This window comes from Coenobita brevimanus, chromosome 59 (assembly GCF_032717465.1).
Source record: "Coenobita brevimanus isolate Jiangsu-jjx chromosome 59, ASM3271746v2, whole genome shotgun sequence".
Taxonomy (NCBI): Eukaryota; Metazoa; Arthropoda; class Malacostraca; order Decapoda; family Coenobitidae; genus Coenobita; species Coenobita brevimanus.
Window position 1 is genome coordinate 29,817,417 of NC_137012.1, and position 12,912 is coordinate 29,830,328.

A 12,912-nucleotide genomic window follows, 5' to 3' on the forward strand; every position below is an offset into this window, starting at 1 on the left:
GTGCTGCTTGACCCCCACAGGCTGACCCAGACCTTAAGCGCCATACACCCCTTGCTCAGCGATGTGCCCAACATCAGAAAATGTTTCCATTCAACTTACTTCTCTGCACTTAATTATATATGTATTGTTATGAAACTGCTACGTGATATAAATGAATAAATGATCTTCTTAATGGAAAAAAAAAAAAAGGAGAATAAATTACCATATTTTATCGTTCACTCATTTATTCCATGCTGACTTCTCACAGATATATAAACATTTCATCAATGCTTGTTGAGAGAAAGTTGTAGACCATTTACTTGTGATGATTTCTGTGAAAAAATGACACTTCTAGCTCAATTAGAAAGATTTTTATGGCTTACGGAACAGAAATATCTTATGGTCCTTCACCACACCTGGCCGCTCTAGTAGCAGCTGACTCAATATTGAAAAATGTTTCCAATCACTTCATTCCTTTGCACTTGTTTGTATTTCTATTAAATTACTCGAAGTTACAACTGAATAAATGATATTCCGATTGAAAGATGAAAAAGGAAAAGAAAAAATAAATTACCATGTTTTTTCATTCACTCATTTATTCAACGCCGATTTTTAAAATATATAAACATTTCGTCAATGCTTGCTGAATGCTCTACAACTTTTTCTCAACAAGCACTGACAAAATGTTTATATATCTGTGAGAAATCAGCGCTGAATAAAAGAGTGAACGACAAAATATGGTAATTTTTCTCTTTCCTTTTTTTTCATTCATTACGAATATCATTTATTCAATTATAACATGTTGCTATTTCATAACAATTACAGTTATGAATAAGGGCAGGGGACAAAGTTGAATGACGCAACTGAAAATTGTGATGAAAAAATACCGCAACCTATATGGTTGGACTCAACCTGCATTGAAAAAGTGCAAGCGGTTGGATTTTTAACTGAGCCCTTGTGTATGAGAGGGTTAATGTTGCATCAAACCCCTTGCTTTATTAAACGTAGGAAAGACTCTTTCAATCCATGGGGGGACGTAACATAACACAGAGAAGACCATTACAAGGGATGTCGTACAATGTGAGAGATTTCTCTTGTAAAGGAGTGATATTTGGAGGTCCGCTCATCAATTACAACGCTCCTCAATACCATCCAGAGCTAACCGAGTCTGTTCTAGTTACCCCTCCCCCCACACACACACAAACAGTCTCCTGTAATAACAGGAGACTGTGTGTGTGAGTGTGCCAAATGCAATTTTCATGAAAAACCACTTGTTTTATAATGCACTTGTGGCCATAGCAAATCAACCAAACTAACTATATCTTTCTTGGTATATGCAGAGGAAAGATTGAACTTTGATACAGATATTTTAGATCTCTAAATAACCCATTCCTTTAAAGATTAATAGCAAATTGAAGATGGATAAGCTTTTTTAATATATGCCTAGACGGGATAAAATGTTCTGCATCTCACACCCAGGACACAGCAGTTAATCCCTTCAATTTCAAGAGGCATTTTCTAAGCTAAATAATACAATCTGAAGGCAGCCAGAATAAACAAATAAAGACATCACCCACAATCAAGGGGTTAACCATTATAAAACTTGACACATATATATGAGTATTAAACTATTCAATGTACCTGCTCCTGCCAGGTACTTTTATTCTAATGTGAGTCCATATCTTTACATTGGAATATTCATTAATCAACGAATACTCAATGATCTGTTTGCATTAACAGTTGTTATACACAACACTTCTGTATGAGTATTCTATAATTTACCTAAAGTATCAAGTTTCACCTACATTACAGTTCCACATAAATTATCATTTCACCTAAATTATAGTTCAACATAAATTATCATTTCATCTATATCAGTTTCTCATAAATTATCATCTTCTTGAAAAGAACTTAAAAAAAATATCATTTCATGCTACAGAACATTAAACTGATTTCATTTCCTAAATCTGAGATTACAATGTAACAAAAATTCCCTACACAGTACTTCAGAACTGCTGTTCTTTCCATTAACCCTTTCATATGACACACTTAAATTATCTTCTTGCTGCTACTTGACAATTTTATTAAACATGAGAGAGCCCTTTAGCAGTTGTTGTTCACCAAGCTGACTCAACAACCACAAGCACCTCCCTTCCCTTGGCAGACAGCACCTCGTCAGTGTCAGAAGAGGGACCTTCCACATGGCAAGGTGCACATACCCTTTAGCAGTGAAGGGGTTAAGGCTACATAGTAACTGAATCTCCAGTTTGAACAGTCCCTTCAAAGCCAAAACAGTAAATCCTTGGTACAGTATATGTCAGGGATGTCTGAAAAATATCACAACCTTTCATACTGATATTGTAAATTGGTATGGTACTGGTATTATAAACTTGGGGATACTAACGTAGTTGTAATAATAGTTTCAGCCCCAGGGAGAAAAAGAATGACGAGGATTTACAGTCCAATTGTCAGGTGGCAGCAAGAATAAAACAAAGTACTGTACATCACTATGCCTAAAAGGGTGACAGTCCTCCCGTATTCCCTGCTTGTGACCAAGATGAACATCGTTATTATCTCTAATATTTAAAACTTTATGTATTTATGTTTTTTTGAGGGGGAGGGGAGGGGGTGGAAAGGGTGGAGTTGGCAGCAGCATGCAAACTTGTCTCATTCAATCATGGGCATTTCATCTCCATATTCAGGTTCATATTCTTAGTGGCTGGGGACTTCCTAACACATCCTTCTTATCCATTTATTCTTAACATTACACCTTAATATCTTCTTGTATTTTACTGATCCAAACCATGTCAATAATTAAAGAAATATGAAAGACAACATTAATGTGCAATATGCAAAATAAATTGCTAAGGAAGAGGTGCTAAGAAGTCTCGTATGTCACCCAGAATGCTAGTCTGATTCATCCCTGGGCATTTCACCTCCACCCTAAGTTTCATTCATCCATGGGTGTTTCCTCTTCAGCGTCATCCCCCACCTCCTCTTCCATGGTTTCACTCTCATTTGCATCAGCTACTTCCCCAACCTGGGTCAAAAGAGAAGATTTAATGATGTAGAGCTCATGGACAGCCAGTCTGAGACTCAGAAATAAACATGGATATGCTGTATGACACATCATTATTTTATCATTAACAAGGAAATTACCTCTGCCACAAAGAGTCAACTGCTCGAAGAAGGTGTGAATCCACAAACAAGTAGATAAAATAAAACAAAAACTAGAAAAATTTTATTAATTTATAAAAACAATAAAAAGAGTGGCATAAACCATCAACTTGCTTTGGATTTCTTTGCTGGGCCAGACTCCTCCTCCCCACTCAGTGTCCGCTTGCCTGCTTCTGAACCATCCCTGTGGAGGAAAGGAACACAGTGAGACAGCAAAAATAGTGAAAACATGGAGATAATGAAAATAACTGTAGCCTGTTGGTAGATGGTTGGCTATAATCAAACCCTGAAAGACACAGTACTACCGTAAGAATGCAGTGCGGCTACAACCTCGTTACTTAGCCACAGAAACTTCACTTGCAGGAAACTCAGCCATAAGTCAATATGCTGATTCAAAGCCCAAGTTGAGACGCTCACATTTTTATAAATCTTATTATACATCTGAAATTTATTTTTTTCCTAACAGTTTCCAGGAACTGTTGGGATGTACCTGGCTATTTTTGGTTTGTGGTTTAGCTTCCAGTCCACAGAAAACACCGCTGCATCATGGCCAACCTTGATATGGGAATTTCATAAGAGGATACATGGCATCATTTGATCAGATTTGATCTGATGAGTGAGATGTGAAATTACTGAAGGGATAAAAATAAATACAAGTTATATTTCTAAAGTATGGACATATTCAAAGAATTCACATACACAAGGCATCAAAGAGAAGTTCAATAATATCACACAAAAGAGGAGAGCAAAGCATTCTTTCACTTGATGCCTCTGACATATTACAGTACAGGTACTGTACTAACTGAAACATAACACTGCTGGGCTTCATATATTTTGACTGAACTGTCTTTGCGCTAATAACTATATGACAGGACGTCCAACCATGCAGCATGATGGCATCTTTTCCGTTCCGTCCTTGCTCTATCCAGATAATTTTATGATAATTTTATATGGTAATAGAGATTCTTCAAGCTGAGGTTGGTCACAAAATTCACTAACTCCTGTCCCACTGGTCCTTTGTTTAAGCTCAATAAAATTATGTGTAGCTAACAAATAAATATGGATGACATCCTTGTAGTGAAAGGGTTAGATGGTATACCAGTAAACCAAATGCACCTTATTTAGTTACCTGTGAAATATGTAACAACCAAGTACTGTACTGTTCAAATAATTTTTAAGCCTTCTGGCACAATCGATCAAAAAAATATCTGAACTTGTCTTTACTTCTGAAAGAGCGGACTATGCATTTCAAAATAGCCTCCCATTACTTTTCATGAAAGTACATGCTGCTGCTTTTATCAACACAGCATGAAGAAGAACCTCGGAAATATCTGCCTATGGAAAAAGACAAAATGTAACAACACTCAATGTGAAACCATGGATTACCTTGTTGAAGATACATATTTAATCAGGTGTACACTGAAAGAAACAGCAATCTTCCTGCTCCATTTGAAGAAAATATACAACTGATGAAATACAAGAATCTTATCTCATCTGCATTCATTAAACTCTGGGAAGATACTTATTTCTTTGCCTGTACAATACCTGCATAGCATGAACAAATGTGAGTATGTTCAACTCTGGCTAAACAATTTTTAATACAGTATGTGGGTTTTGGAAGTGTGGATTCTCCTACTGTCCATGATGTACTAAAGTCATCTGAACCCACCAATGATGTTGTTCATCTTTTAGTGACTGTGGTAAACATTAATTATTATTTTCTTAGCTGTGTTCTGTTCCTGTATCTTACCTGCCTCCCTCTGCAGACACTTACCCACCTCCATTTACTGCACAGCCACACTCAACCTTTGTCATACGAAGCCACCACATCTCCACTCTTCCCCATATGAGAGGCACGGCTGCTGTATTCATATACAGTATAAGCTGTCAAATACTTAGCTACAAAAATGTATGGTACATTAAATGACACCACACCCTAATGATTAAACTGCTATGCCAGTGAACAGTTGAGTAAAACCTCCACTATTCTAACAAATAAACATTACCTAAACCTTGACAATACGAAATGACCAAGAGAGTTAATCAGATGGTTCAGAAGTTATATGTTAAAAAAAGAGGGTTGCTTTAGTAAAGGCAAAGACAGTGTTGGACTGATATCTGCTCAAAAGAAGTTTTGGAAAATGAACAAATCCAAAAGATTAAATTAAATACTTATGGCACTGGAAAAGGTTACAGAGAGAGAGAGAGAGAGAGAGAGAGTCTACTTCTTCTTTTAGGGTAACACAATAAATCATAACAACCCAAAGAAGTCAAAAAATAACATATGTTTTACACCACATTACCAACATCCACATCAACAAGAATTGGCAACTAGATAACCACATACAGTACTGTACTTCCCCCCCCTCTCCATCCTTAAATTACGATTGTTACAGTCTTACATGCTAAAAATTCTATTTAAAAAAAAAATTACTCCTCTTATATGGAGAAGGTTTTCACAATTAATTTTAACCCAGCAGAAGACAACTGGATCACTTGAGAATCATAATCTAGCTTCTTCCTGACTATCTCATTCAGCTGGTAAAGGCACATTGCATAGTACCCTTTAAAAAGTTCAAACCAATCCAAATTACAGTAATCTCTCGATTTTCCAACATAACAAGAGCCAAAGGCATGTAAGAGCAATGGCTCCATCCGGAAAATGGACTTCTCCCCTGTCCCCCATTCGTACATAACCTAACTTTGAAAGCCAGTGTAAAAGTGCACTACAGTGTTAACACTACTCTATCTGGTCAAGCAATTACCATGGTCAAGCAAACCCATCATTCACAAACAAGCAATCACCACTGCAGGGCCATACCCTGCAGTGACTTGAAAACATGACAAAAATGGCTACACAAGAAAAATGCAGTGGCACATGAAACATAATGGGAAAATGTAATAAAATCATGGTAAAACAGAATAAAATCATGGTACCATACAGTAAGCTAGAATAATATCAACATCAACCCTCACAATTTGACCATACGGCATCAATCTTATCCAGGATCTTCTGCTCTTAAAGAGTCAGCACTACCCTCTTCCTTTTCTTTGATGGAGAGGCCATCATCACACATCCTAGGAAGAGGCATGCAAGGAATAGCATGACCTGAAGCAGGTAAGGAACAACCACAAAAACCACCACGTGCACTGTCATCCCATAACAACTGAGAGAAGCCATTTACTACACTGTTGCCAGGCGGGAACTGGGTATGACTGAAGAAGTCTCTAGCAGATGCTGGATGAACTACCCAGCCAGACAGGGTGGCGCCACCAGGCTATTCCAGCCCAGCCGGGTGCAAAAATGTTTGTGCAGCCATAGTTTCCACCTGGACACAAGCATTTTGTCCGGATATTATGAAAAAATGTACGAACAATGGTTCCTAACAGCCAGATCACAGTGTCCAGGTAAAAGGTTATCCGAGTAACAGCCGTCTGGATAATCGAGAGATTACTGTATCCCACAAGGACAAAGGGGACACTTTAGGATGTTTTCAGGCTACCATAACATTTTTCGTTAGCTGTGGAAGACACCCAGTACTTAATGGGTTAACAAATAAAAAATAAAAATTCAGCAAAGATAAATGTTAAGAAAAGATATTAAAAATATATTACCCAAAGTCATACAGCAAAATCAAACGGCAATACAAAAATGATTACAAGTACAGTAGAAAGAAGACATGGTATGTTTATTAGTAAACTAGAAGCGTAAAGGATGAAGTTAAAAAACTATTGCAGATACAGTATACTGAAAACTGACATGCCCATTATAAAACAAAACAAAAATGCACAGTCTTGACTCACACTTACGCCTGCTTTCTGTGTGAGGTGTCAATGTTTGGCTTCTGGCCATTAAACTCCATCTCAGCTAATACTGCTTCCATTTCACGGGCCACCTCCTCAGACTCGAAGGTGAAACAGCACTTCCTGCAACATAAAAAAATGGGTGATAGGAGATAACAACATGATTGAGGTAATCATCATCATGGTTGTCATCATCATCATCATCATCCAGATCTCCTTTCCCAATCTAAGGTGGAGCTGAGACAGGGTCAAGGGAGTCACAATTCAAGCTCTAAGAATCCTGACTCCAACTCATAGGTATAAACATCCACCTTGAAATGCTTCATACTACTGTACCTATCAACAGGAGACAACCCAACAACACAGTTATCATACTAATACAAGGTAAACATGTCAATCACATCAAATATAACTGAGGCTTGTATTCTCACTGGGTAAGGGGCTCCCTAGCACCTCTTCCTTAATTATTTATTTTCCAAACTACTCATTAATATTCTCTTTTTTGCTTCTTGTGTCTTTCTAATGTCGACATAAACTGCATGAATAATGCACAAAATATATTAACAAAGCAGCTAGAGAAATACCCCAATTAGGAAGAGGTGATAGTAAGCTTCCTAACTGCACAAGACTACCACCGTAAGTGAACAGTGTGCTCACCATCCAAAGTGCATCCAGGTGGCATTACTACCAAACTTCATGAGGTCCGCTGCCCCACGCCCCGTTATCGCGCTAGGGAAGTTGAAGTAAACCACGCACTTGTCCTTTTCCGGCTCCTGCAAGGTATCAAAGGACTCCTTCAATCCAATAACCTACTTACTATTATTCTTCCTACCTCTAGGTGTTTACATTTACTCCCACAGAGCACCATACCTTTTGTTCTGTTCTTGCTGCTCCACATCGCTATTTAATCTGATGACAAATTATTGTGTATTGTATACCCTGTATATACAGTAAGACCTTACTATAACGGACTAATTGGGGCCCAAACCATTCCGAAAAATGCGACATCCGGACTGCCCCCTGCTAATCTGGACTTTTTCCGATATATCAGACATTAGTCCGGATCGCACAAAAGGTTTATAAACTGTTCTGACTACCACTGTGGTACTGTGCTGTATTATAACTTCACTACATTAATCAAATGGTATAATATATATAATAATACTGTACCATACACTGATAAACATGTCTTTTATTTACCTTACTGTGGTGAACATAGCTGAAGTGGTCAGGCAGTTCGGACTGCTTCTGGCTTTATCAGACTTTTTCCGATATACTTGTATAGGAATTTACTCCGGTAGCTCCTTGAGTCCGATAAAAGCGAATTCCGGTCTATTGAAGTCCATTATATCAAGGTTTTACTGTATTTATATTTTATTCCTACTACTTCCACATGTTTGTTCTGTGAAAGGTGCTGATGTGGGACTCCAGGCAGTGGCACCAATATAGGTAGACAACTCCACTGTCCAGTTATAAAAACATCCCTCAGCTCCCTCCCAAATCCCATGAAAAGCGGATGGTGGACTGGAGGAGAAGGGTGGCTTCAGCCTGTAGTCCACCAGGTTCACATCCACATGAACTATTGCTACTACTACTGTGAAAGGTCTCCTCAAAGTTATGTACACTACAGTAATACTCATGCAGAAAAAGAATAGCAGAAAATGACATCTCAAAGTTAAATAAAAGTCTATCTATCTATCATCACTGAGATGAGGCTGGCTACCAAACTGAACACGACATCTTTACACATTCAATTCAACTTTATATAAGAACTGACAACATTCAAAACTCTCTAAGTAAATTGTTTCAAATATTACAGGCAGTATTTTTTTTTTTTTTTGGTATAATTTTTTGTTATTAAATCCTAAGTTAATTAAAGAACCATTGCTTATTAAAATTTCACCGCCAGCTAAGTAGTTGCTTTGTAGTTTCACCTTATTTACAGTAGCAATCATATGTACAAATCACAATATATTAAAGTTATCCCTTACTTGAGGAGTAGGAATTTTTGTATTAGCTACCCAAACACTTTTACATTTGTCTTACCTTCTGCATGTGGCCATCCTGGTACCCATAGCCTTCCATATAACCCATGTAGCCTCCTCTCATGCCTCTTCCTCTTGGGTTTCCTCTCCTCATGGCCACACCGCCTCTAACTCCACGACCTCTTGGCATGCCCCGACCTCTCGAGAAGTTGTTCGTGTAGTCCATCATATCCGATCTGCCAAAGCCTCTTCCCCTCATGCCACCTCTTGGGGAATCAAACCCTCCTCTTGACCCTCGGAAGCTGCTTCTGCCTCGGAATCCTGCACCGCCCCTCCCTCCATCCCCCCTCCCCCTTCCCCTTCCTCTCACACCCCCCTCGCTACCATCATACCCACCCCTCCCGCCCCGATAGCTCCCTCGCCCTCCCTCATAGCCACTGCTTTTGCTCGCCCAGTAGCTCCCGCCTCCATTATCATAACTCCCTCGGGTTCCTGTGGGGCCGCCATATTTGCTAGAGTTATAATAGTCACTCCCACCACGATTTGAATACCCCGACCCTCTCCCCCTCGTCCCATAACCACCGTCTTTCTGGTCATACCCACCATAATTGCTACTCCCCTGATCTTCACTATAGCTAGAATATGGCTGTTTGTCCCCATATGAACCATAGTTTGTGTCTTTGCTGTAACTACTCCCATAGCTGCTGTTTTCATAGGCTCCATACCCAGTCGATGCGTTTGACCCATACGTGCTGTACAAATCATTGCCACAGGACCCATAGTTTGTGCTTTGGTCCCCATATGATCCGTAGTTTGTCCTGCTGTCATCATAGTTTGAACCATCCTGGGAATACCCCCCACTGCCCCTGCCATACCCACCCCCATCCATACCCCCCCTGCTACCCCTTCCTGAGCTAAACCCACCACCCCTCCCACCCGAGTACCCTGACCCTCGGGTCCCTCTGCTGTATCCCCTATCGTTAGTGGTACCCCGTCCTCCTCCCTTATACCCTCCCCTTTCCTCATACCCTCCTCTCCCTCTGCCCCCTCTGTATTCCCCCCTGGGGCTGCGGAACCCTCTCCCCCTTGTCATCATTCTGTTGGGTCGCTCCATTGTTAGCACGAGAACTTTCCTCTTTATTCTTCCTTTCTTTCTGTTTTCCTACTCAGGTCTTGATGGCTGTTACTCTTGCATCCCAGCCAGAGTTCAGAGAGCAAGTGAACTAAAGGTAATGGCACCTGAAATGTACAGATCTCAATTACTTACTGATCAAGTGAAAACACATATGACAATATTAGTAAATGGTCATCATCGTCTCAATTGCCTTGCTCCCTCTGGAATCCCTGAATGTGCAATGGCCGTGACAGAAGTATCTCCAAGCTACCTTACCCTCACACACCTTCTGTCCTTTATTTATATTGCTTAAATATGGACTCTCTGCATCAATAACATACAACAGAATATTGTGGGTTAATGGCCAAAATAAGTCACTATGGAACAGATGTTACAGAATCTCTGGGTTCACTCAGAATATCAAGCATTAGATATATACCTGTCATATTGGGGGCGAAGTATATACAAACAGGTAACGCCATATCGTTTCAATGAAAATCCTAGTTAGCAACACAAACACCTGTCAGAATACACCTGCACAGATTCACAGGGGTACAAAGGAGTGCAGCTAAATGACATTACACAGTAGCCAATCAGGACACTGGTCACAATACCAAGAATGGCAATATAGAGAATCATTTTTGTATTTTATCTGGTGCCATTATGAGTAACAGATGTAAAACAGAAATTCTACTCTTGTATTCACACTAACAAGGTGTTTCATACCATAAGCAATCTTCTGAAAACTCTAGGAAAAAATTTTAGTTATCATCACTATAGAGTTCAATGGGAGTGGTGCTGCCTCTCTTACTACCTTGGTTGGGCGGTTTAATTATTCCATCCAGACCCTGTGGCGCTGGAAAGAGATACCTTCAAGAGGTGGCTGTGATATGACAGGGAGGTGGAGCTACCTGGCTACACAAGCATTACTCATTCCTTTCCACAGTCCCCAACAGGTCGGTGATGGACTGCAGAGGAAGGGCAGTTTTGGTCTACAGTCCACTGGGTTCCCGCACAGATGACCAAAATGTTGCAACTCTGACTACTATTATCCCACCCGGCATGTCAACCAGCATTTACATCTTAACAGACAGCGAATTCTAACACACCATCACTACTACCAAATCAACATACACAAACATCATCCAACATCACCTATCACCGCCTAAAAATCCACAAAAACACACAAATATACCAAACTCCAAACCGCCTGTGCTTCCCACGACACCACACGGGGCAGACTCCATTACACCTAGTCACTACACATTAAATATGACATAGCTACGATGCATTAGATCTTGGACAGACATATGCTCGGGCTATTACTCACACTGGCATGGCAGAAGAGAGACAGACCAAGGCACAGCCGATAAACATGGACAAAATAACAGGGAGGCAACCCCAAGCCAATGAGATGAGCGTCCACTACCGCGTTCCTTCCTTGTGAGTTGCCAAATCCAACTTAGCAAATTCCGCTAAATTTCGTAACGAAAAATACAATATTATATTTCTTTCTTTCTTTTCTTTTCTTTTCTTTTTTTTAACTCGGCCTGATTATTATCGTTCCACCTTGCATGCCTATTGTAACAACAGACTAACACTAACATATTATGCTAGTCGCAATGAAGTGCTATGTGAAGGATGTAATCCTTAACAATCTGCCGTTGAGCTGTGCGAAATGAGGCACAACAGGACGAAAATCTCGGCCAAGTAGATCTATCTATTGCCAGACGCCTTAATCCCATACAGGGTGGCCACAAACAAATCGCCTCCACGTCACCCTGTCCCCCGCCATTTCACTGCCCTGTTCCCAACTCACACCTCCCCACTCATATACTGTACCTCTCCACTCCATCCCTCCATCTCATCCTCTGCCTCCCCCTACCCCTCTCCCCCTCAACCTCACATACACTATCCTCGTCAGTCTCTCACTCTCCATCCTCTCCACATGGCCAAACCACCTCAGTGTGTTTCTCCTAATGCTTCCTATCACATTCACATCCACACCACAACGCTCCTTCACATCCTCATTCGTCAATCTGTCTCTTCATGTGATTCCACATGCTCCTCTCAAATAACTCACTTCCACAGCTCTCATTCTTGACTTGTGTCCCTCCAACAAGGTCCAAGCTTCACCTCCATACGTTAGAGTTGGTATCACAATACTGTCATGTAGTAACTTTTTCACTTCCATGCTCAGTTCCCTTTTTCTTGTCACTGCTTTCAAGGAACCAGCAACCTTTCTTCCTTGTTGTACCCTTTCAAGCACTTCATCCTCCAAACTTCCATCCTTACTCATCACACTACCCAAGTACTTAAACGTTCTCACATTTTCCATTTCCTCATCATCCAACCTCACTGTACATTCACTGACTTCACTTCCCTCGAAGACCATAACTTTACTCTTCCCTACATTCACCTTTAGATTCCGTTTCTTACGCACTCTCTCAAACTCATCCCCCAAGCCTTGCAGCTCCCCTTCGTCTTCACTTAACAACACAGTATCATCTGCAAACAACAGTACAGGGAGTTTCCAAATACTGCCCTCTATCATTAGGGTGAATAGCGATTGGCTATTATTTCATGTGCTCTATACCATCACTTTGCATCGTTTGTAATAGCTCCAACATACTTGCAGGCGCTGTTCTTACCTATCGGAGGCCCTCCATGCTGCTGTCTCAAGCAGCCTCTCTATTCAATCCCACATCCCAGAGGCTGCATTTTTTTTTTTTTTTTTTTTTTTACCTCTCCCTAATCTTCCCTCCAAAGCTTTTGTCTACTGAAAATTAGACCATTTACATATGCTCTTGTGCACAAATCAACAGTACTTCCCAAGAGTTACAAGGAAGTGTT

The 12,912-nt window shown here is 40.3% G+C and overlaps 1 protein-coding gene across 1 annotated transcript; it reads right to left on the reverse strand.

The window, feature by feature from the left end:
• Positions 1-208: 208 nt before the first annotated feature.
• LOC145402941 (uncharacterized) lies at positions 209-9,834 on the reverse strand. The gene is made up of 5 exons (XM_080274835.1): positions 9,007-9,834; positions 7,618-7,733; positions 6,967-7,083; positions 3,271-3,340; positions 209-3,019 (listed from the first exon to the last, which is right to left on the reverse strand). Exons 1-5 carry the CDS (start codon positions 9,832-9,834, stop codon positions 2,930-2,932), a joined length of 1,221 nt encoding a protein of 406 aa, XP_080130961.1. The 3' UTR covers positions 209-2,929.
• Between the last annotated feature and the right edge of the window lie 3,078 nt (positions 9,835-12,912).

Bases quoted from the DNA above. Each gene is read 5' to 3' on its own strand.
- LOC145402941 (XM_080274835.1), bottom strand. From the start codon at position 9,834: ATGGATGGGGGTGGGTATGGCAGGGGCAGTGGGGGGTATTCCCAGGAT. The intron at 7,734-9,006 runs GTAAGACAAATG...GATACCTTGCAG, and splicing joins AGGATGGCCACATGCAGAAG to GAGCCGGAAAAGGACAAGTG. The intron at 3,341-6,966 runs GTAAGTGTGAGT...TTTCCTCCACAG, and splicing joins ACCTCACACAGAAAGCAGGC to GGATGGTTCAGAAGCAGGCA.